The 25,901-nt window shown below is 37.3% G+C and overlaps 3 protein-coding genes across 3 annotated transcripts; all 3 read left to right on the top strand.

The window, feature by feature from the left end:
• Positions 1 to 3,051: 3,051 nt before the first annotated feature.
• LOC110928391 (LOB domain-containing protein 19) lies at positions 3,052 to 3,891 on the top strand. The gene is made up of 2 exons (XM_022171408.2): positions 3,052 to 3,402; positions 3,488 to 3,891. Exons 1-2 carry the CDS (start codon positions 3,082 to 3,084, stop codon positions 3,761 to 3,763), a joined length of 597 nt encoding a protein of 198 aa, XP_022027100.1. The 5' UTR covers positions 3,052 to 3,081; the 3' UTR covers positions 3,764 to 3,891.
• Positions 3,892 to 12,259: 8,368 nt separating this feature from the next.
• On the top strand, positions 12,260 to 14,781 carry LOC110931093. Its single transcript, XM_022174495.2, has one exon. It carries the CDS (start codon positions 12,390 to 12,392, stop codon positions 14,268 to 14,270), a length of 1,881 nt encoding a protein of 626 aa, XP_022030187.1. The 5' UTR covers positions 12,260 to 12,389; the 3' UTR covers positions 14,271 to 14,781.
• A 7,249-nt stretch (positions 14,782 to 22,030) lies between these two features.
• Positions 22,031 to 25,528, top strand: LOC110931094 (zinc finger BED domain-containing protein RICESLEEPER 2). The gene is made up of 5 exons (XM_022174496.2): positions 22,031 to 22,169; positions 22,931 to 23,238; positions 23,323 to 25,010; positions 25,084 to 25,157; positions 25,299 to 25,528. The coding sequence occupies exons 2-4, from the start codon at positions 22,932 to 22,934 to the stop codon at positions 25,147 to 25,149; spliced, it is 2,061 nt and encodes a 686-aa protein (XP_022030188.1). The 5' UTR covers positions 22,031 to 22,169; position 22,931; the 3' UTR covers positions 25,150 to 25,157; positions 25,299 to 25,528.
• Positions 25,529 to 25,901: the final 373 nt, after the last annotated feature.

Raw genomic sequence — 25,901 nt, 5'->3', positions numbered from 1 at the left:
ATTTTTATGATCACTTTATCATTGCTTCTGTATTTTTTTAATTAAAAACAAAATGTTTTAAATAACTGTTTGAATTATTGACACAAAAGATAACAAACACATATTCATGGGTTGGGTTTAGATTAAATGGGTTTACGTAAGTTCAGATCATACCTACAATTCTACAAACGTGTTTAGGTTTGAGTTGATCAGTCTTGTTCAGTTGTTTAACACCTCTAATTTTTTAAATGAATTTTTATGTCATATTTTAAAACAACTGAGTGTTTTATGTCAAAATTTTAAAAACTGAAAGAGAATAAGACATTAAATTTTATAGTTTATACATAATTGCTATTATATGCATTTACATTCTTGTTGCAAATTAATAATTTTAGAGAAGTAATATGCCAAAAAAAATCAAAACAATTAAGGATATATAATTGTGTTCATGTCAATTCACAAATATTCATGTTGTGTTTAGTTTCATAAGTCTGACATGATTTTCGAATCAACCCGCAGTGGCGGATCTAGGATTCGCGCAAACGGTAACGTTTTATAAATAAGCGGTAACGAAATCAAAAAAATGTCAAATTTTTCCAAAATTTACACTAATTTTACACTACCGCCGGAGCGCCAAGCCGTAGCGGAGGCCACCCCTTATATCTATGTACATCCGCCCCTGTCAACCCGCATACCCACAAAGAATGATACATTTAACATGTGTAGTTTAAAACTTTTAATCCTTTCGTATATGAAGAAAAGTCATTTAATTTGAGACTTCATATTGTAGCTTTTTTGTCTTTTATGAACAGCCAAAGAGGATAGTTATATTCAACCACAACAAACACTCTTCCAGCAAGAAGCTAAAAGGGGCACTTGAAAGATTACATTATACCGGTAGCCTAATACAAAAAGTAGCCGTTTAAAAAAAAAAAAGTTACACTCGACAAATGTGATGCTTTAAGGGCAACCCATAAAAACGTTTATCTCCTTAACTTCTTCCACTAATTTCGCATTGAAAATATATCATCCCCCGAAAATCATCTCACTTCCAAAGACTATACATTACCACACAAATTACCATCTTTTTTACTTTCTTCGAATATGAGTGTATCTTAACTAGTGGTTATGAAATGCGTAGATAAAAAAAGGTATCAAATATAAAAGAAATCTCTAAAATTGATACGTACCACTCCTCATCCATGCGTACATCATTCCATGCATATATATTCACACATGAATACATGTAGCCCACGTTCGTGCAGCAAGTCTACGAATTATAGATATATTCTTTCTCATATTATTTATATATATATACCTCATGCCAGTTAAGTCTCCGAATCTGCAATAGAGTGTGATTTGTCCGTCGCTATTGATGAGAATTATAAAGTGAAGAGAGGGAGCAGGATCTTTCGAAGTGGCACATGTATGTATGTGGAAGAGAACATCGGATGGCCTTTATAAACTTATATTATGTTACATAACTCATGTTGTTAATTTGTCTTTCTCATATTATTATATACCTCATATTATTTATACGAATCTGCAATAGAGTGTGATTTGTCCGTCGCTATTGATGAGAATTATAAAGTGAAGAGAGGGAGCAGGATCTTCGAAGTGGCACATGTATGTGGAAGAGAACATCGGATGGCCTTTATAAACTTATATTATATACATATGTTACATAACTCATGTTGTTAATTTGTTTTTATAAAGATACACGTGCACACATATATACTTTTCATTTTTTTATATGTAGTTTAGTTAATATTAGATACATAATTTTCATACCTCTTATATAACCAACCTGATCGGTAAACAGAAAATTTTCAACCATATTACTATGTTAAATGAAAAAGTATTCTAGTTACAATAAAAATAATACTAGATATAATTTTCATAACTCTAATTGTCAATTAACATACAACGGAAACATAAATGCATCCATCCTTCGCACGTGGTGTCACGTAGGGGAACAGAAGCTGTGTCCTGCGGCGGTTGGAGTCGTTGTGAAATTATTGTTCTGCAAATCACAGTTCTGAAAAGAAAAGAAAAATGTTTCTATGAGGTATTTGCAATTTGCATCCTAAAACATAACACCAATAACAGAAAATGGTATAAAAACATAACAATATATAATATATAAATAAAACGTCATAGAAACACTAAGAGAAGTCGAAGGTAACATGCAATAACCCCGAAAATTAGACTATGTGTAACAGTATTTTTCATCAAAATTAAAATAAAATTGGAGACGTCCCTCTTTTAATGCTCATTACTCCATTCACGGAGAGCCCATCACGCCCCCTTGGGCCAGTGTTTCACTCCCGGTCACACCCTAATGAGTATGGCTGCCACAGTGGTAGGGGCGTTGCTCCATTACACATGCCCTTAGGGGTAAAGGTGTAAAATTATGCATCTAAGTCAAAATTAAAGCATATATGTACCCTCATATAAAGGCCCTTAATCTCAATCGTACGTCGTTAAAATCTTATTTTCAACCATGTCTAAAAGATGCAAATATAACAAAATAGTGTATAATCGTCTTCACAGCCTGCTCGTCTTCCACTCGAAACATTAGGTTCAGTGATGTTCAAGGAAGAGGAACGATGTTCAGTCGATTGCAGGAAGCGATGTTCATTAGTCGAGAGAGGGAAGTGATGTTCATTAGTCGAGAGAGGGAAGCGAGGTTGAGTCTGTCGTAGGGTTTGCAAGCGTGAGAAGAGGGAACGAGTAAAATGAAGATGAAACAATTATTGAATATTATGGGAATAGTCAAGGGTAATTGAGTAGTTTTCAAAAAAAAAAAAGGAAGATATATGTAATTGTTTTTTTTAATTTGGAGAAGTACGTTGCTTACAAGATGAAAATATGTAAAAATCCCTTTATTTTTCTTAGAAAAACCATATAGTCACTTTTTATGTGACGAATTGTTAAGTACAAATTTATTATAATTATAATAACAATTATATAATATAAAATATCGTTAAAGTAACGAGGTTGTAGGTTTACCCTCAAAAGTTTCACCTATAAAAACCACCAACACCTTCCACAAACTTATTTCCAACTACCCTTTTCATCATCATCTTCTCTCTCACATACATGCATTTGGTAAGAAGGCAGAGGGAGATGAACTTGAACAACAATGGTGGTGGTGGGCCATGTGGGGCATGTAAGTTCTTGAGAAGAAAATGTGTGAAAGGATGTGTGTTTGCACCCTACTTTGAACCAGACGACCGTGGTACAGCAGACTTTGAGGCCGTGCACAGGGTGTTCGGAGCCAAGAACGTCGCCAAGCTCCTCCTTAGGACACCGGCAAACACCCGCTTATACGCTGTCATTTCCCTATGTTATGAGGCTCTCTCTAGGATTAAAGATCCTGTGTATGGCTGTGTGGCTCAAGTTTTCAACCTCCAGCAACAGGTCGTCTTCTTCATTCATTATCTAGCCTATTTTAGACTTTTTAATATATAATGGTGTTTAACTATGACTACATGATGTGATGTAGGTTGATTGTTTGCAAGCACAACTAGCATATGTTCAAGCACGTCTTTCAATGTTGAAAGACCGACGTCAATCACCCACAAACCTTCTTATGTTGTCTTCTGGTTCTAGCCTCACTTCAGTAGACTTTGGTGGACAAACTTCATCTTGTTTTTCTAGTGAAGGGAATGTTTCATTTGGTGATCACCCATTGTTTGAACAAGTTGATGTTGAGATTTTAGCTCCAGATGTCTTCACCAACTATCCATCCAGACAGTCGACCCTAAACCCTAAATCGTAAACCATATATTTTAAGTTCTAAATCTTAGTTTAGCTTGCATGTGTATTATGATATGTAGTAGAATGAGAGAGTTTTATAATCATTGTACTTGTGAGTGGATGTTCGAAATCACTTGCTTTTCAAAAATACTATACGTGTGTCCTGTCTACAAATCTAACATTGATGTTACCATACAAAGTAAAGTAACCAACAAGATATATGGAGGGATATTTATTTGCTATAACTAATAAAATTATAATTCAACTTGTATTATTTCATTATTTTGGAACATACCCACAAAATATTGTGTTTTGGGTGTATTTTGTTTGTGAATGAGATTAGGAGTAACTAACTATATTCTTAAGGATGTTTTTATGTAATATTACCTATATATAAGCTCCTGCTATAAAAATATATTTTACTCAAACTTGTATATTACGCAGATCTAAGCTCATGTCAGGGTCGGTTCAACCATTTTGGTGGCCTAACGCGAAGTAAAAACTTGTGGCCTTTTTTCAAAACACGCTAAACACAGATATCTCTTAGACATTATAAATCTATCACAATTGCTAAATTATATCACAGATTCACAGAACACGTTAAACACAAATTTTAACTAGGGCTAAGCACTTCAAAAACTAGCAAATATATAACAAACTTCAATTAGGCAACTAAGAAATTAGGGTTAATATCACAGAGTTCAATTAGGCAATTAGCAATTGGAGAAATAGTGATTAATGTACCTTAATTTTGAATCGAAACCTTCAATTTCGTCACTAATTGTGTCAGCCACAACCATTGCCCTTTCAATCTCGTCACTTTCGATTCAGATTTCATAGATTTAGAAGCCTTCTAGTTCGAACAAAGAATGAATAGAGAATGAGTAATGATGATATAAAGAATAATTATCGAATTCTAAACTCATATCACAAAAACTGAATGAGTCATTTGATTTAAAGGTTAAAAGTCTTTCATATTACAGTTGAAGATGATGATTGATGTAGCGACTGTTTCAATTCTTCATCTCTATCTATTAGCGGCATATTGTAGACGATAGTTTCTCTTCCCCGTATCTTGTAAATTGCCATAACCTACGATCTATACGACTTCCATATATGTAGCGCCCTTTCATAACCTATTATCATGGCAGATTCGCAGACAAGGCCCATATCCATGGCAGATTCGCAAACAAGTCCCATATCCATATCATATATATATTTTTAGAGTAAATTACAAAAATCGTCCTTTATGTATGTCACTTATTACAAACTGTGTCCTTTATTTTCAATAATTACAGAAAACGTACTCGATGTTTGCAAACTCTTGCAAGTTATGTTTTTTAGTCCTAACTTAGTTACTTTTTGTGGTTAAATCTGACCAAATGGACCCCACATGAGGGTATTTTGGTCATTTTACTCTTATGTGGGGTCCCTTGGTCAGATTTAACCACAAAAATACCCTCATGTGGGGTCCATTATTTAACCACATAAATTAACTGAGTTATGGCTAAAGGACATAACTTGCAATGATTTGCAAACATCGAGTACGTTTTCTGTAATTATTGAAGACAAAGGACACAATTTGCAATAAATGACATACATTAAGGACGATTTTTGTAATTTACTCTTTTTTTTTTAAATCTGGAGGCCCTATAGATTTGGTGGCCCAAAGCCCAAGCCTCAAAATACGTGGGCTTGGGCCGGCCCTGGCTCCTGCTATAGGAAATTGGTCGTGTATACGTAGTGCGAGGGCTTGAAAAGGGGGTGTAAAGCCCATGTGGCAGCAACGTCAACACCTGTTAGAAAATTGTTGTGTAAAAAAGGACGGGGTGAGACTGTTATGAGCCCAACAGACTCACATATCCAGCCCAACAGTGGTAGTCTACAACCTGAAGGTCCAGACCAATTAAGAAGAAGTGAAAGAACCAGAAATCAGCCAAAGAAATTCGTGGACTTCATCACCAGTGCCACATTAGCAAGTGCATAACAGAATTGGTTATTATCATATTTAAAGTAATTATTGTGTGAGGAGGAGATAGGAAAAATTTGTTAGATCTCACTGGTCAGTCTCTCCCTCTCATCCCACTTCTGCATTCTCTTTCCCACCTCCTTCTTCTTCCAACTATCAATGAAAATAACCTTTCCCTTATAATTGTTACTGTTCCATTGTCATTTAACTTTGTTTATTACAATTGGCGCTTTCATTGCACCTCTGCTCATATGGCTGAGGGAACTCGATCTCGTACCATGGATGAAACAATTAAAGGTGTGCAGGCTGATCAGAAAGAGATGAGGCAAGACCTGGATACGGTTGTGGCGGCGATTGCTTCCTTACAGCAATATATGAATGAATTGATCCGTCGCTCTGATGCGGGTTATGGTAGCTCGAAGAAACCATCGGTTGTTCGCGGAACGAATGGACCGGATGGTGAAGGAACCAGTGTTTTGGGGAGACACAAACCAGCTCCGGTGTATTTGGCCAGATTCAACGGTGAACACCCCGAGCGGTGGATCGCTCAAGCCAACCAATATTTCGAGTTTTATGAGATTCCGGAACGAGATCGGTTGACGATTTCTTCGTTTTATCTGGATGACGCAGCGGCGGATTGGTATGATTGGCTACAACGTCAACAACAGATCACCAGTTGGAACGGATTTACGGCGGCGTTGTTGAAACGATTCCGGTCGGCTGACTTTGAAGAACCCGAAGGTTTACTAGCTAAACTTCAACAGACTTCTACCGTCGCTGATTATCGATCTCGTTTTGAAGCTATTTCCAATCGGACCATGCCTCTTCCGGTGGAATTTCTCATCAGTTGTTGGATTTCCGGTCTCAGATCTGACATCAAACAGTTTGTTATTTGTCATGGGCCTGTCACACTTGAAGATGCAATGGATAAGGCCCAATTGCATGAGAGGAGGATCCAGTTTGAGCGAGGTTTGGGCCGTGTATCTCTGGGATCCTCTAAACCCTTGTTACCTACACCAAAATCAACAACATCTACACCTCCGACAAAACCTTCAATATTCCCTGCTTCGAACCCAAGTGTCAGCTTCCGTCGATTATCATCCACTGAAATGGCTCAGAAACGATCTCAAGGATTGTGTTTTCGCTGCGACGAGAAATACACTTGGGACCACAAATGCAAATCCGCACCACAACTTCTTTTCTTCGATGATGATCCTCCCGATTCAGGAGGTTCTCCGGATTCTCCATCATCAGAAGGTACTGATTCTTTACTGGCTGAAAAACTCCAATTAGATGAAGTTAAAACCCAGTCGGCTATCTCTTATAATGCTTTGTCGGGTGGTTGTTCGACCACTACTTTGCGTTTTACGGGGTTAATTCATGGGAAGCAAGTTCAGGTTCTATTAGATGGGGGCAGTACCCATTGTTTTGTGCAAACCCGTATCGCTAAATTTCTTAATCTCACTATTGAAACGATTGAACCATTTTCGGTTTTAGTCGGTAGTGGTGAAAGGCTTCCGTGTTCGGGTTTGGCTAAGGCTGTAGAATTGGTCATCCAGGGTCACCCAATTGTGGCAGATTTCTATGTGCTACCATTACAAGGTTGGGATGTTGTGTTGGGCGTTTCATGGTTAGCTACTCTTGGTCCAGTTCTTACGGATTACTCGACCTCGTTGTTTGAATTTTCTTTAAATGGGCAACAAGTAAAATGGCAAGGGGATGTGTCAACCGGTCAGGCAATTCAATTCCATGGGTTTAGACATCTTATAAATACAGATGGCATTGGTCAGTTATATCATTTAACCCTTTTGCCACCTGATTCCCCACCACCTACATACCCCACGGACTTACAAGACATTTTAAATAAATTTGCTGTTGTTTTTAATCCACCCACGGGTTTGCCTCCTACCAGATCTCAGGATCATCACATTGACCTATTACCTTCTAGTAAACCAGTTTCGGTCTGTCCGTACCGTTACCCCCACTTTCAAAAACAGGAAATCGAACGGTTGGTTCATGACATGTTACAACAGGGTATTATTAGGCCAAGCACAAGTGCTTTTTCTTCACCGGTTCTATTAGTTCGTAAGAAAGACGGGACGTGGAGGTTTTGTGTGGATTATCGTGCCTTAAACGCGATAACAGTTCGGGATCGGTTTCCTATTCCATCCGTGGATGAGTTATTCGATGAGTTACACGGTGCCCACTATTTTTCTAAACTTGACTTATTAGCTGGTTATCATCAGATTCGGATTGCGAATGGGGATGCTATGAAAACCGCCTTCCGGACACATGACGGCCATTATGAATTTTTGGTCATGCCCTTCGGGCTAACGAATGCACCATCCACGTTTCAACGCCTTATGAATGACGTTTTCCGACCTTTTCTTCGGCGTTTTATCTTGGTTTTTTTCGACGACATTTTGATATATCGTCAATCCTGGCCGGAGCACTTGCATCATCTTACTATTACATTACAACTGCTCTTTGATAATCAGTTGGTTGCTAAACTCTCCAAGTGTATCTTCGGGCAATCTCAAGTTGCTTATTTGGGCCACATCATCTCGGCTCAGGGGGTGGCAGTAGATCCTGAGAAAATATTCACAATTCAGCAATGGCCGACTCCTACAAACGTCAAACAAGTCCGGGGTTTCTTGGGTATTACCGGTTACTATCGCCGGTTTATCAAAAACTATGCTTCTATTGCCGGCCCTTTAACCGATCTTCTTCGCAAAGACGCTTTCTGTTGGACCGAGTTGACACTTCAAGCTTTCACCAAGCTTAAGGATCTTCTCAGTTCTACCCCAATTTTGCGTCTTCCGGACTTTTCTAAACCTTTTACCATCGAAACGGATGCTTCGGGAACCGGTATCGGGGCTGTTTTGTCTCAAGATAAACACCCATTGGCATACTTTAGTAAGAAACTTTGCCCTCGCATGCAGCATGCTTCAACTTACCACCGAGAGATGTACGCAATTACTCAAGCAATTTCCAAATGGAGGCAATATCTATTGGGTCATCGTTTTACTATCATTACTGACCAACAGTCCCTTAAAAGTCTTCAGGATCAGGTAATTCAAACTCCTGAGCAACAAAAGTGGCTCGGAAAACTCTTGGGTTTTGACTTTGAGATCGTGTACCGACCCGGTGCACAAAATGGGGCTGCTGATGCTTTGTCTCGTATACCTACGGGCCATCTTCTCGCCATTTCAGCACCGGTTCCCACTATATTACAGGAGCTACATTCTGCTGGCCTCTCGGATCCAGATTTTAGTTCCCTGCTGCAAAAATATACGGCTGATCCAGCCATGTATCCTGACTACACACTTCAAGATGGATTGTTGTTGTTTAAAGGTCGTCTTTTGGTTCCTCACAACACAGCCTTACGCCATCAAATTCTCCTCGAATTCCATTCTTCGGCTTTCGGGGGCCACTCGGGTGTTACACGAACTTATCAACGCTTGGCTGCCACGTTTTATTGGAAGAATATGAAAGCCGATGTTAAGGAGTTTATTGCACAATGTCAAATATGTCAACAAACCAAACTGTCCTTCTTATCCCCGGGTGGATTACTACAACCGCTTCCGATTCCCCATGCGGTATTTGAAGATATTGCACTTGACTTTATCACTTGTCTGCCTAACTCTCAAGGTAAAACGGTTATTATGGTGGTGGTTGATCGTTTGTCTAAATATGGTCATTTCATTGCCCTACCAACGACTTTTACTAGTTTTACGGTGGCCACGGCGTTTGTTAATGACATTGTCCGACTTCACGGGATTCCACTTTCGATTGTGACGGATCGGGATGGCCGATTTATGACTGAGTTTTGGAAGGAGTTGCATCGTATAAATGGTACTACCCTTAAATTTAGTACCGCCTACCATCCACAAACAGATGGGCAGACCGAGGCTCTTAATCGATGTTTGGAAATGTATCTTCGATGCTACGTTGCGGAGCATCCCCAAAAGTGGCTCCAATTCTTACCATGGGCTGAGTTTTGGTATAATACTTCATACCAAACTTCGTCTCAAATGACTCCCTTTGAAATATTGTATGGTAGAAAGCCTCCAACTCTTACACGTTACTTGAGAGGTTCAACTCCAAATGTTACTTTGGAGGACCAGCTTGTGGAACGTGACATTGTCTTGAACCTGCTGAAGGTAAATTTGTCAAAGGCTCAAACTCGAATGAAAACGGCTGCTGATAAACATAGACGGGAGGTGAACTTTGAAGTTGATGATTGGGTTTTTGTGAAGTTGCAACCATTTCGACAGGGTTCGGTACGTTTACAGCGCCATCATAAGCTTGGACACCGTTATTTTGGGCCTTACCGTGTTCTTTCCAAGATTGGTTCAGTTGCTTATAAGCTCGACTTACCTGCCACAGCTAAGATTCACCCGGTTTTTCATGTATCCTTGCTTCGCAAATGTCTTGGTACACCAGTACACCAGATTACACCCTTACATCTCGTTGATTCCACCTCTACAATCATTCTACAACCTCATTCTGTTCTTCAGAAACGTACTATTTTGAAAGGATCTCAGCATGTGTCGCAAAGTCTTATTCAATGGGATGGGTTGCCTCAAGAAGATGCCACTTGGGAGGACGATTCGCAGTTGACCCACCAGTTTCCTAATTTCCCCCTTGAGGACAAGGTGGGACTTAATGGGGGTGGTATTGTTATGAGCCCAACAGACTCACATATCCAGCCCAACAGTGGTAGTCTACAACCTGAAGGTCCAGACCAATTAAGAAGAAGTGAAAGAACCAGAAATCAGCCAAAGAAATTCGTGGACTTCATCACCAGTGCCACATCAGCAAGTGCATAACAGAATTGGTTATTATCATATTTAAAGTAATTATTGTGTGAGGAGGAGATAGGAAAAATTTGTTAGATCTCACTGGTCATTCTCTCCCTCTCATCCCACTTCTGCATTCTCTTTCCCACCTCCTTCTTCTTCCAACTATCAATGAAAATAACCTTTCCCTTATAATTGTTAGTGTTCCATTGTCATTTAACTTTGTTTATTACAGAGACGGGGTTTGAAAGCGTCACATTGTGTGACTTGTATATTATGTTGCTTTGTTTGGGCCTGCTATTAGCCCATGGTAACAGGGTCCACATTATCCTTGTTGGACCTTTTGTCACTTATTAGATCGTGTTGTACTATTTGTTATGTGGTGGTGCGAATTCTATATCCATAACTCTTGGTGCTGAACATGTTGATCCTATGCTTAAATATATAGACGTATAATAAAGAGCTAGAACTCGTGGTTCGGACGAGTGATTTAGAGGTTTCCATTCTATAATTTATCTAATTGTTTATTATTAGATCGTATTTTATTAGCCTTAAAAACATAGTTAAGCACCACATACGAATAGTCACGTTTAAAGAGATTTCTAAAGGACGTATAGATGTATCGTAGTTTTGTCTTATGTGTTATCTTTTCATACCCTTTTATGTAATTTTATCTATTTTTCTTCCTTGGTGTTCATCCTAGTTAATTACTTTCTAGGTGTTTTCTGATCTTCCATTCTCTTCTACTCCTGGTAGTTCACCATTATTGCTAATCTTTCACTTTTAATTATAAATACTTTATTATGTTATATATATTTCTATATTGTATATAAAAAAAGAAAAAAAAATACTTTTTAGACGAATGTCTCATTGAAACTACCCATCCATCTCATTAGACCATGTGTAGTCAACTAGTCATAAAGCCTCTTAGGGGCTTTATATCAAAAGTGGGTGTAATGAGGTTATATATGTATGAGGCTTCATATATGTGTATGTATATATATGTGTGTGAGTTAGTATATGAAATAATCTCCCCTCACGCCGCTATGATTTTCATGGGAGAAAGAATAAAAAACACCCCATAACGCCCGCCGTAGTGGTGTTGGCGGCGCTATAGGGGCGCCATATACCATTTTGGCGTGATATAACATGCCACTACAGATGACCTTAGATAGAGGATATGTTTGTCATCATCTCATCCTCAACCCTACTCTATAAGTAAGATTTTAATTTGTTATCAAGTATTTTCAAAATCAACTTTACAATGTTTATGCTATTATTTTTTCACATTTCAGGTAATTATTTATTTATATATTATTGATCTTATTCAATATTCACGGCACATTTAAATATACGATTAGTCCTACAAGTAGACCTAGCAAAACAAGCTCATCCATTCTATTTTGGGTTGATATGGGTATTTTAAATTTTAATATGGGTTAAGATGGGTCAAACAAAATTAGACAACACATTAATCAACGTTCCTCACACATTTTTGTCTTTTATTGACCGTCTCAAACGTCTTGATGTCGACGGGGACGGAGGAGGGCGGGATGGTGTACACGTGGCGCCGGTTCTCGACGGGTATAGGGACGTACCCCATACCGCACAGCCTTATGAATAACAACACAAAAAACATACATCATTTATACGTGACTTGATTTGCTCTATTTTTTTAACATTGGTTGCGTTATTAACTTATTATATGATTTATCAAATTATCAAATGACTACAAGCAAACCAGAACACAACACAACCCACTAAAATAACATTAAAAAAGAAGTTGTTCTTATACAAAGAAGTGAACGAATCTGTTGTCGGAGTAAACAGAAGTGAAGCTTCTTTTCTTTCTTGTTAACCATTTCTCTCTGTCCGTCATGAATCCAAGCAAAGTCGAACAAGATATGTTCCACCACCATCTCGATCCCATCCCTCAATCTCACCCCTTGATTCTAGATCTCCACCACCGTCACGATCCACTTCAACCACCGCCCTCCTCGGACTTCTCTCTACCGGATTTCGTCCTCTTCCGCGACGAAGACGACGACGACTCCCTCAGCCACACCTCCTCCGACGCCGACGCCGCTCCACCCTCAACCACCACCAACAACAACGAAGCAGTTTCATTGCAAAAAATAAACCCTAGGTTTCAATTCATCAACCCTGAGCCTCACATATCCTCTCAGTTCTACACATTCAACACCGAATCACACACCTTGATGATCCGATGCATTCTCGACCGCCGTATGGCGTCGCCGGAGGAGATCAGGGCGGCGACGCCGCCACCAGTTCTGTCCAGCTGGCGGTCCGTGTGGAAAGACCGGAATGAAGACACGGCGTATTTGACGGCGTGGAAACGGATTCAGGATAAGTTAACGGTCCACGTGGATGAAAACGGTAACGAGTTTTTATGTTTTAAGAACAATTCGAATAATCAATTTGTGTCACATGTTAGTCAGTGGCAAGATATTGTTATGAGGTTTCATGGAGATGCTGATTTGAAACATTTAGGGTTGAAAGATACCATTGATAGAATTAAGCAAGTCTGGACTGTAGGTGCTAAGTTTTATGGCATACCTGAGTCTTATATTAGGGTTTGTGTAGCAGCGTGTCCGATTTGTAACGATTCCGGGGGTGGGCGGGGGAAACGGAGGAGGAGGTTCGAGTATACGGAGTCCTTTGATGTTCCCGCGAAAGAGGTGCCGAACAAGCTGCAGCAGTTGGCTGCCAAACATAAGGTTGTCTTGTGTATAAGGCAGAAGTATATTAGGTATAAACCGTTTATGGCTGAGGTTAAGGATTACGCGTGTCATAGAGCTGGGGAACCGACTTCGTCAAAGAAGTCCAAGATTTTGAAGAGAGAACCGTATGCGTCTAAACGGTGCGGCTGTGGGTTTCGGATAAGAGCGATTGTGCCGATTTCGAATTATAATGAGAAAGATAAGACGTTTGTTTATCAGGAAGAAGGGATGGCTGTGTTTAAGCTGTATGCGGTGCATACGGGGCATAAGCCCGGGCCGTCGGATGGGAATGCGAGGATTATGCATAGGGTTGTTGGGCTTAAAGGCGGGTTTTTGATGGATGACGATATGATTTATGATGAAGCGGATCATGACAGTTTTTCGTTTATGGGGAAGGATGACGGGGATGTGCAATGTTCTGTGTTGCAGCAGCAAGTGAAGGAATTGAGACATGAAATCGGGCTGCTTGAAGGGAAGGTTACGAAAATCCCACATGAGTTACTGGGTTCGGTATCTCAAGATCTGTTTGATCTTTTGAATAAAGTTAGAAGCATAGGCGAGTATGGATCAAAATCAGAGGGGTTTTCATCTGATAAGTTGCAGTCAGATGATGTTTTGGTGGGTGAGAATGATTTAGCAGATTGGAGCCGTCATCAAAGGATTTACGAGGACGGTAAAGATGCAGAATTGATCGAAGACGATGATGACAGTTTTGGGCGAACGATCGGCGATGTTGCTTCATGGGACCAAATCAGATCAGATTGCAGGAACGAAAAGGATCTGTTAGGGGAAACGAATAAACCCGAGAAATGGCTAAAATGTAGTGATTTTGATGAAAAAACTATAGTTGGTTGTGGGGATTCCAAACTAATAAAGCCTATAGAGACAGACAGCCTTGTTAGTTTGCAGGTTGACAATTTCTACCCTGAGAATCCGAAATGGTACGACTCTCCTCCTGGTTTGGACCCTGGAACGAATTGCGATTGCAGTGGATTCAGCCATGGTGAAATTGTGTAGAATATTACAGAAGAGAGGTATGTTTGATGTCATTCACCGTTGTCAGTTGTTGATTGTATATCCATGTACACAAAAGAATGTAGCAGTTCACATGCTTAGGCGCTTGCTGCTTTTGAATCTTTAAAGTATAGCCATTAGGCTTCTTTGCACATAGTTTATGGGTTAACAAGGCGCTCCTGATGCGTGAGGCAATCACGGAAGCGTCTCCGGGCCTTGAGGCATCCCTTCTTGTACATCTGGGTCAGAGTTGGTAGTGGTAGGTATAAGTGTTTGCAGGAGGCTGATGTGTAAAAACAACCAAATTGATGAAAAAAAATTATAAAAGGTTTACTTGATAAAAGGTTGATATGTCAAATATAGATGAGAGACGTTACTTTTGGTTGTAAATAAAACTTATTTGGTTGGAGCGTCTCTACTTAAACGCCTCGGAACCAATCATTGATTTCTCTATGACCATGTTAACCTTGCATTAAACCACTAATGGATAAATTTGATTGTGTATTTCAAACCATTTAGTGATTAGCATATCAATGACACTGTATTTGACATGTGCATAAATTATGCATCCTGGAAATGAATCTTGTTATATGTATTTTCTAGCAGATTGCAGGCTTGTCTGTTAGGTGGCAATTTTGTACCATTCACAAGGAACTCTGAAGTGAAAACACCTTAAAAACATTCTTAGTTAGTTGCCACATCATCATAACCTTCATAATTTCTAACCACTCATTCTCTTTCTATATGTTATGTTGAATTGTTGATATATATTAAAAGCACATAGGACCAATGTGGGAATATGTTGCTCGATAGAGACACCTCTTTTAAAGGGGAGATCACAAATTTAAAACTAAGCATGATGAGTAATTTAGATTAATTGACTTAAAGTAGAAATTTAATAAGTACTCTTTGCAGAAAAAAAAAAAGTACATAGGGGGGCCTGCCGCTAACTTAATTTTGAGTGTTTTTGTGTAAAAAACAAACACAAAAAACATAACAAAAAAAACAAGTCTCACAATAACAAAAACATGGTAATATGACAAAAAAAAAAAAAAAAAAAAAAAAAAAAAAACCATCTAAATATGTCTTTCAGAAACATCTATGAGTAAATTACTATTTCTGTTTTAGTGGTTTTAACTACTTAAGTCTAAAATCAAAAAGTTTCAATGTTTTAAAAACCGGTTTTTAAGTCATACCGGGTTGTGTTTTAAAATGGTTCAACCGGTTGAACCGGGTTGTATCGGGTGGTTGAACCGGGTTACTAGTTAACCCTATAAATTCCATAAAATACAAATTCATCTAAAAAACAATCCAATCTCAACTAGAATTTATGTAACTGATCATACTTTTATCTAAAAACAACTATTTTTATTGTAAACTAGTAAGCATTTTAAGAATATTTTTATTAGTTATAAATAATATTGCCTTGTATGAGGTGAGTAACAATTTCAACAACGACGAAATATTGGAACAGAAGCCACTAGGTTAATTACCGGAAATATGGAAGATTATTAATATTACCTTAATATTGCATTTTATTAAAATTAAGAAATCAAATCTTAAGATAATGCAAACCTGTTCTATGGTTTGAACGGTAGAACCGGATTTACCGCTGGTACATAAGACATACCATATTCGGGTTTTACCGGCCTTTATCGTACTGGACTCGTGTCCGATATCCGGTTTAACCGCTATAACCGGCCGGTTTATACCGGTATTTAAAACATTGAAAAGTTTAACGTCCTGAGTCCCTGACCACTCATTTTATAACGTTTTGAGTCCAATTTTGAACACTTGTACTTTTGATTTTGGACTCAAGTGATTAAAACCTTTAAAACATAGGGACTAAATACGTTATAAAATGAACGGTTAGAGACTCAGAACATTAACCTTTTAATTTTGGAACAAATGGTTAAAACTACTAGAACACAAGAACTTAAAAAGTAATTTACTCAACATCTATTGTGGTAGCTCTAATGAATCATATGTGGGTTGCTTCTAATCTCAGATAGGTAAAATAAAATTAAGTTATATTAAAGGAGAATCAAGGGACGAGCTTGAAAAGTTTTTCATGAGTCAAACTTAACATTTAGACATACATCATGAGCTCAGTGTCTCTTTATTCATAAGAGTCATGGGTCGAGTTTAATACTTTACGGAGTGGGGACTTGAAAAGGGGGTGTTATGCGACATGTGAATGTCATGTCAGCACGTGTCGGAAAAGTGGTATAGTGCAAAACGGGAGGAGTGGAATGGGGCATGAAAGGGTGGCGATATTCGACACATGACACACTTTTTATTATTATTTTATATTTAAAATTATATAAAGAGTAAACTGCCATTTTGGTCCCTGTAGTTTGGTCACTTTTGCCACTTTAGTCCAAAACTCAAACTTTTTACATCTGGGTCCCTGTGGTTTCAGTTTTATTGCCATTTGGGTCCAAAAATGAAATCATGTCATATTTGCCTTATAAAATCCTGCAAATTTTGTCATTTTCCGCAGGGGGCAAAATGATTATTTCTTTTTATAAATAAATACCATATTTTATAAGACAAATATGACATGATTTGCCTCTGAGGAAAATGACAAAATTACAGGATTTTATAAGACAAATATGATCTGATTTCATTTTTAGACTAAAATGGCAATAAAACTGAAACCACAGGGACCCAGATGCAAAAAGTTTGAGTTTTAGACTAAAGTGGCAAAAGTGACCAAACCACAAGGACCAAAATGGCAGTTTACTCTTATATAAAATTTATTAAATTTAATTAAAAATGCCCTTAAATACAAATTAAACAAATAACATTAAGAAAAAATACATTACATAATTTAAAAACTAAAAACATTACATAACTTAAAAATACGCTGGTAAAAGAAACATTACATAAAGAAATTTAAACATTAACCTAAACATACTTAACCAAAGAATCGTAATATTTGTCATGCTGCGATGTCTTTGAAGTCACGGTCCCGTGTGGCTATACTCGACGAGGGCGACTTGGATGACGTCGTCTTCGTTGTGTTCACCATCATCGTTGTCCATAGCGTTGACAACAATCTCAAATCTAGAGCTATCCATACGAATAATCCGGAAATGTGAACAAAGTGTGTTCATGGTTCGGGTGCCTCACCCCTATGCATACAAAATTGTTGAAAAACTTGTTCCCGAAATGGATATGTGGGTAAGGGAACCCCGTTGTCGATCACTGTTGGGGTTAACATAAAGCAATGTCCTCTTCTTCGTTCAAACATTGGCATTTTGAAGAGTTTTGTGAGAAATGAAATGAAAGTTGGGAGATTTTGAAGGTAAAGAAATGGAAGAAAGGGTTTTAATTAAATAAAAGGAGTAAAATTTTTTGAAAATTGTTTTTTTAAATAGCCGTTGGGGGCAACGACTATAATCCACACCAACCACGAGATGCCACGTCGCCACCCCAAATCCTTCCACACCGGTGGAGAACCCCCTGCCTCCAACTCCACGTTGTTCCTTGGGTGGTGTACCGAACTTGAAGAAGCCCCCACGCCGGAAATCCACACTCACACTATGTGGTCTAAGACTAAACAATCTCTGGTAAAAATGTTCTCATTTATATTCAATATAAAGCATGCTTTTGTATAAAGACACAATGGATCGCAAAATATAACACAATACCGAAACATACAACACAACGTCGAAAAAGAAAGAAATGAGTCACGAAAAGACACAACGCCGCAAACACAGAAAAGAGACAATGATAAATAAAAAGACACAATGACGTAAACAAAAATTTTAAAATCTACAACCTAAACATTAAGAAGCAAACACCTAAAATCTCATATCGTATAGTTTAATAAGACGGTTCCAATTTCGCTTGAATGAGATAAATTAAAGCGCGTTTGATACCGTTATTACAATTTCTTTATTTTTAAGGGTGTCCGGGGCGCTTTGCGGGGAGCGGTGCGGGGTGTCAAGTCCCCGAGCGGGAACACCGCCGCCATCAAATCGGGGAGGCTAAGCGGTGAGTGGGAGCGGTGTGTACTCACTGATTGAGAGAGAGAGAAGAGAGAGAGAGAGGGGGTGATTGGTTCTTAATGTGGGTCCACCCTTTTTTTACCAATCATATTTTTTTCTTCTTTTTTATAAAAAAATCAAGGTTGGAGAACTCGCTAGTCGCTAGTCGGCCGGTGAGGTGGGGACTAGCGACTACTCGAGATTACTCGGGATTACTCGGGACTAATCGGATCGGAACTTTATATGTAAATTTTATTATATATATATATATATATATATATGTATATAGGGAGGAGCTCATGCGAGAACCACCCTTATTGTGAGAACCTTGAGAACCAATGTGAACACAACCTAAAATAGCTAAAAAACCTAAAAAAACCTAACCCCCAACCCCCCCCCCAAAACCTAAACCCCCCACCCCCCCCCCACCCAAAAAAAACCTAACCCCCCCCCAAACCTAACCCCCCCCCCCCCCCAAAAAAAACCTAAACCCCCCCCCCCCCCCCAAAAAAAACCTAACCCCCCCCCCCAAGCTAAAAAAAACCTAAAAAAACCTAAAAAAAACTAAAAAAAACCTAACCCCCACCCCCCCCCCCAAAACCTAAACCCCCCTCCCCCACCCCCCCAAAAACCTAACCCCCCCCCCCCACCCAAGCTAAAATGCTAAAAACTAAACCCCCAAAAAACCTAAAAAAATCTAAAAAAAATCTAAAAAAATCTAAAAAAATCAAAAACAAAATCTAAAAATTTTTTTTGATTTTTTTAATATTTTTTAGGTTAAAATCGCTACTTTTCGAAGCAAAAAAAAAAAAAAAAAATTTTAAAAAAAAAAAAATTTTTTTTTTTTTTTTGATTCGAAAAGTAGCGATTTTAACCTAAAAAATATTAAAAAAATCAAAAAAAAATTTTTTATGTGATTTTTAGCTATTTTTAGGCATTTTTGGTGTGTTCACATTGGTTCTCGCGGTTCTCACAATAAGAGGTGGTTCTCGCATGATCTTCTCCCTATGTATATAATATATATATATATATATATACACTCACATCCATATCAATATAATACTTAAAAAGGTAAAAGTAGTTCAAAATGCAAACTAAACTTACATATAAGTCATAACATAACAAGTCTCAGTACTTAAAATTCAAACATTAACAAATAGCTCAAATGTAATCGTCATCCCCGTAGTGTTCAATGATTTCGACACCATCCGACTCGTATTCAATCTCCTCGTCTACTTCACCCTTTTTCTCTGACACAAATTCTTCGTCATATTAGGGTAAGGGATAAGGAAAATGGGCTAAAGTTGTAATCTTGGGCCTATTTTGTAAGGATTTCAAATGGGCCGACTAGGGGTACTAGGGCGGCTTGGACCGGCTTTGACCGACTAGCGATTTTTTGACTGATTAGTTAAAAATTACTCGGTAGGAGGCCGACTAGCGACTAGTCGGTGATTAATCGCTGAGTAATCGCGATTTTTGCAACACTGAAAAAAATAATTGTGTGAGTGGAGTGATGCCAACGTTTGAGTGCAAAATGGAAACTTAAGAGGGGAGTTGAAATGACACGTGCTGATTGGGTGTGTGTAAGAGATGTCACTCCCCTAAAAGAGGAGTGCCCCTCTCACCCTAAGACCATCCGTAGTGGGGTGTGATTTTTAAAAAAAAATTGAAAAATAACGCCCCAAAACGCCCCCACTACCATTACATAGGGCGTTACTTTTTAAAATTTTTGAAAAAAAATGCTTCCGGCGGTTTATTAAAAACGCCCAAGTGGGCTGACACATGGGAAGGAGCAAGTGGGTTGTCCAATGGGAATTATACAATTGGGCTAACACATCACTAACCAACAGCTTTTTAGATAAAGTTTCTTTTCTTTTTTTTTTAAATCCTTTTTAATGATTGGAAGAGCATTATTCGGGCATTATTTCCATTACGCCACTTTTGCAATAACGCTCCATGCTAACTGGGATGCCACGTGTCGGATAATGCCCCATGGTAAAGGCATTATAACAACTTACCACTACACATGTTCTAAAAGAATTCATATTTCATCTAACCCGTAAAATTATTATTTCAAAGATGAGATAAACAAACAAAGTAATGAATAAAAACAAGAAATGAAGAAATTGATTGGGTGTTATTTACGTAACCTTTATTCTTATAAGACAAAAGTCAGGTCAAATATCAGTTTGAATTTTCACTTTTATTCTTTACACACACAGACAGAATTATTTTTTTATTTAATATTTTATTATTTTTCATGTTGTCAGACAATTCATTAAAAGAGATATTACAACGATATATTCAATATATATTACATTATTTTTGTACTGTTGTATTTTGACTCAACTTTTGAAAATTGAAAATTACTTGTAGTTCGAATTTTCTAAAATTAAAAATGATCACATTCTTGTCCAAAACGTTATTCCATCTGAAAAAAAGATTTTATTCCATAAAAAAAAAGATTTATTAGAGTTATCAGGGTGGAAGGGGCATCATTCGGCAACCTCTTCGATGAGTATGGTTGCCAATCGGGGAGGCGGCCCTGTTACAATTTCGGTGAGTGGTGAATGGTGAGCACGGTGACTAGTCACCGATATGGGAAGAGAAGAGAGAGGGGGTTAATGGTGGACCCCACTTTTTTTCCAACCAATCACACATTTTTTTTATTTTTTATTAAAAAAAATTGTTTACTACTCCTCATGTGGGGAGCACCTAGGGGCGGAACCAATGTAGACTTAGCCGTAGCACGGGCTACGACTCAACCCCGTATTCACATTCGTAGTGTAATTTTTTTCGGTTTTATACATAAGATACCCCTAATCATATACGAGGATACCCCTAAAAGAATATTATGAAACTTGATATTATTTATTAAGCCCAAAACCTTTAGTAACTAAGCCCAAATAATTAGTTTCATGATAATTAAGCTCAAATTGTAATAACTAATAAAGCACAAATAACAAAATAATTCAATTGAACAATGCCATGGTTTGTGCGGTTGAAAATAATTTTTTTCACAAGGTAAAAGACGACGTTGTGATTAAGCGATTTCAAGCTATGATAAAAAGAAGAGGACAAATCTATTATGTATTTTTTATTCTATTTATTTATTGTCGTTTTTCTAGTATTATATGATTGTATGGTAAAAAAAATTGGGATACCCTTGATTTAATGGGCTAGTTTAGGGGTGTACAAAATGCTCGCGGCTCGCGGCTCGCTCGAAACTCGCTCGAAAAATGCTCGAAAAATGCTCGACTCGAAAAAGCTCGTTTTGCTATCGAGCCGAGCCGAGCTGGCTCGATTCATAAACGAGCCGAGCTCGAGCTAGGGTGCTCAGCTTGTGGCTCGGCTCGTGGCTCGACTCGTTGGCTCGGCTCGTGACTCGACTCGTTGGCTCGGCTCGTGGCTCGACTCGTGGCTTGATAAACATATGTTTTATATAATAGATATTAATTAATAATAACTAGTTATATAGTTTTCATATCATCATCAGAAACCTTTTTGTTGATATGATGTAGGCTACGAAATGTTTTTAAAACTGTCCTAGTATCAGTTTGTTAAATGGTAGATTGATTGATATAAAAATTATTATTAAATTAATAAAATGTACCTCAATAATAAACAGTTTGTCCACAATATAATGAAAACATATCTTTTTGTTTATTTAAAAGATATCTTAACATATTACATACAATAAACATATCTATTAATTAATAAAAATATATATGCTTGAAATTTAAGTCACCGCCATATTACCCTAAATCCATTCAAAACCAATTTCCATATGCAATTTACACAATAATCTATTTCATTCCTAAATTCTTTGATTTCTCTCACACAAATACACAAGCGGCAACTCAACCCCTGCGACTAAACCCTAGCAATTCATCTTTCTTGATTCAAGGTAAAGATTCATCTACATATTCATGTTAACCTCTTAATTACAATCTTTCCTAACTGCTTCATCTCCATATACATATTTATTATTTACGAAAAGGTGACATGCTTGGTAGATATTAGTTGGTGGTATAAAATATCTTGATAATGTAACTGTATGTCTTATGATGAATGACAATTGATCATTCTTTTGTTATGAGAAAAATAGATTTGATAACTGTTTTTTTGTTAGTATGTATCATGTTAGTATGATTATGGTGTTTAAATCAAACATGATTGAAAAAAACAAGTGCTACTAAAAAAGAAATTCACTAACTGATAATGGTGAACACCTTTTGTGATAATGCTCGTAACATATTAGTGATAATGTTGTTTAAATCTAGTTTCTTTGAATTGAATTGTTAGTTTAGGTTCTTATATTATTATATTTATTATTTGAATTATTAGTATAGGTTATTACGTTATTATATTTATTATTTGAATCATTAGTTTAGGTTATTATGTTATTATATTTTTTGTAGAATATGAATAACTTTATCATCAGCTAATTAATTTAGTTTAGGTTATGAAATCAGACACACCTTTTTTATGTATATTTTTAGATCGTTTGATTTGTTAATTAGTTATTAATTTACTTATACTATATAAATTTAATTTATTATATTCATCAAACATGAAATAAATGTATGCTTAAAATATTTCTAGGGGTGTAAATGTATGTTGTACTAATCATTGTTAGCGAATATTTTTGGGTGTCTCACTTTGTAGGATGTCTTCACTTAAAGAATCACTTGATGCGACCGACAACCCAAGTGAGCATGTTGATTTAAATGATGAGGAAAGTTTTGAAGAAGAAAATATGATTGACGAAGATGATGTTGATGCTGGTTCAAAACGAAAAAGTAAATCTGAAGTTTGGCTTCATTTTGAAACAGTTGAAATGATGGAAGGAGAGAAGAAGGTCATGAAAGATCGATGCATACATTGTAAGAAGCTATACAAACCACAAGCTTCAAAGGCCACAACACAGCTAAAGCGACACTTGAATAAGTGTTCATACTTGAAAAGGTCAAAAGGTATGACACACCTACTCCTAACATACTTGTAGCATACGTGAATTATACTTACTAATCTTGTATAAATCATATAAATTTGCACAGGTAAAAAAGGTTTTATAAATTTTGAAAAAGCTGGTAATGAAGCAACTGAATATGGGTTGAGTGGGGGATTTGAACAAACAAAATGTAGGGAAATAATTGCCAAAATGATTGTAGCCCATGAGCTACCTTTTTCCTTTGTAGAGTACCATTGGTTTAATGCCCTGTTGAAATACTTGAACCCTCTTTTTCAAAAAGTGAGTAGAGCCACAATTAGAAAAGATTGCATTAAAGTGGTTGAATCAGAAAGAGAGAAGATGAAGAAAGTTTTTAAAAAGACTGATATGATCTCACTTACTAGTGATTGTTGGACCTCAAATCAAACTATTGGGTATATGTGTTTGACAGCTCATTATATTGACTCTGATTGGAAAATGAAAAAGTGCATAATTGGATTTAATGAGCTAGCACCGCCCCATAGTGGTGAGGTCATTTCGGATGCTATTCTAGAGTGCCTCATTAAATGGGGTATACAAGATAAAATAGGTACAATAACATTAGACAATGCATCAAATAATGATAGGGCGGCCGCAATTTTAAGGAATACCTTTCAAGGAAAGGGAACATTGCACTTTGAGGGTTTATTTTTTCATGTGAGATGTTGTGCTCATATACTAAACCTGGTTGTACAAGATGGACTTGGAACAATTGATGGTTGTCTTGTCAAAATAAGAGAAGGTGTGAAATATTTGAAGAAGTCAGCGGGTCGCCTCTTGAAGTTTGGTGAAATTTCGATCACCCTTGGTATCGAAACCCGCCGATCATTGTGTATTGATGTAAAAACCCGATGGAACTCAACACATCGTATGCTTAAATCAGCGATTCACTACAAACATGCTTTTGAAGGTTACGCGTTGAGGGATTCGAATTATGAGTGGTCTCTTACGGATGAGGAGTGGGATCGGGCTAAAAAGGTATGCAAGCTACTTGAGGTGTTTTCGGATGCTACAGATTTGTTTTCGGGTACATTATATCCGACCGCAAATTTGTTTCTTGTTGAGATTTTTAAAGTAAAAAGAGAGATAACTAATGCTGTTAAATCAAATGATAATTTCTTGAAAAATATGGGAAGGCCAATGTTTGACAAGTTTGAGAAGTATTGGGGAGAAATCGGGGTACTTATGTCAATTGCTTCTCTTTTAGACCCGCGTTTTAAGAAGGAATCTATTTCTTGGACATTTAAGAAGTTGTATCCAGAAAATGAGGTTGATGGTCGGGTTGAAGATGTGATTAATAAGTTAAAACCACTTTTTGAAAAATACTCTAATGCATATCAAGTGGCTAGGGCTGCCGATAGCAATCTAAATGGTACATCATCTGAGGGCCCAAGTATTCGTGATGGAGACGATGATTTTTACGCTTATCTTGAAACTAAACCCGTTGAAAGTACACAAAAATCAGAACTTGATGTGTATTTAGAAGAGCCAAATTTTGTAGTTCCAAGAACTATAAAGTTTGATGTGTTACAATGGTGGTGTCAAAATTCTAGCAAGTACCCCGTGCTAAGCAAAATGGCTCGTGACATTTTTTGCATTCCAATCACAACGGTTGCCTCGGAATCAGCATTTAGTGCTGGGGGACGTGTATTGGATGACTATAGAAGCTCTCTTTCTAAAGATATGGTCGAGCTTCTTGTTTGTGGAGGAGATTGGATAAAGTCGGCATCAAAATCATTTATTAAAACACTAGAAGTAAGTTTATATATATCTTTCAAATCTTTAGTTTTATAATTTATTTCTAATGTTCGTATTTTTTTATATGTAGCAATCGGCAAAGGAAGAAGAAAATTTAGAAATTCCAATCCCGACGAGTGATGGGGCATCTAGTTAACATAAAAGGTAATTTAACTACTATTTACAATATATATATATATTGAGTGTAAAACAGATTGCAACTTAGATTTTAATTGAAAATTTAATTACAAAGGTCTTTGATCTAGCAATATATACACATAATTAACTTTGTTTTTGACATTGTAGATTAATTCGTTCTCATGGCTATGGGCAAGTGTTGGTGAAGGAATATAAGATGGTGATGGGCAAATTTTTTAGTGATGGCATTGGTGCTAGTGACGTTGTTTTGAAGAACTTAGTTCTACTTGTTATTTACTTTTTCTAACTTGGTTAAGAACTTATGTAATTAACTTGGGTTTTTTTTTTCCGAATGGATATCTTGAATTTGGTTTTATTTTAATGCATTGAGCTGGATGTATCTATGTTAATATAGTATTTTATTTTCTTTAAACACAACAATATGTAAAAATATAAATTATACAAAAGAAAAGAAAATCGAGCTGGCTTGTCGAGCCTCGAGTTGGCTCGAGTTTTTTCGAGTCGAGCTCGAGCTAAAAAATCTAGCTCGTTTACATTTTCGAGCCGAGCCGAGCTGGCTCGATTCCTATCGAGCTCGAGCTCGAGCCCATCCTGGCTCGGCTCGGCTCGGCTCGTTTACACCCCTAGGCTAGTTTTGCCACAGGAAGCACCCTACTCTGTTCCCAAGTCTCATTTAACAGGGGAAGGGAGGTAAAAGAGATGAAAATATGAAAAACCATGTTCCTGAGTTTCATTTAACAGGGGGAGGGA

The sequence above is a fragment of the Helianthus annuus genome, chromosome 3, assembly GCF_002127325.2.
Source record: "Helianthus annuus cultivar XRQ/B chromosome 3, HanXRQr2.0-SUNRISE, whole genome shotgun sequence".
Lineage (NCBI taxonomy): Eukaryota > Viridiplantae > Streptophyta > Magnoliopsida > Asterales > Asteraceae > Helianthus > Helianthus annuus.
Note: the sequence above shows the minus strand (reverse complement) of the source record. Positions and strands in the feature narration are given on the sequence as shown.

What these genes read in the sequence shown, in the direction of transcription:
- LOC110928391 (XM_022171408.2), top strand. Translation starts at nt 3,082, where the DNA reads ATGCATTTGGTAAGAAGGCAGAGGGAGATGAACTTGAACAACAATGGT. An exon ending in TTTTCAACCTCCAGCAACAG is followed by an intron (nt 3,403 to 3,487) that starts GTCGTCTTCTTC and finishes GATGTGATGTAG; the next exon opens with GTTGATTGTTTGCAAGCACA.
- LOC110931093 (XM_022174495.2), top strand. Translation starts at nt 12,390, where the DNA reads ATGAATCCAAGCAAAGTCGAACAAGATATGTTCCACCACCATCTCGAT.
- LOC110931094 (XM_022174496.2), top strand. Translation starts at nt 22,932, where the DNA reads ATGTCTTCACTTAAAGAATCACTTGATGCGACCGACAACCCAAGTGAG. An exon ending in ATACTTGAAAAGGTCAAAAG is followed by an intron (nt 23,239 to 23,322) that starts GTATGACACACC and finishes AAATTTGCACAG; the next exon opens with GTAAAAAAGGTTTTATAAAT. An exon ending in CATTTATTAAAACACTAGAA is followed by an intron (nt 25,011 to 25,083) that starts GTAAGTTTATAT and finishes TTTTATATGTAG; the next exon opens with CAATCGGCAAAGGAAGAAGA.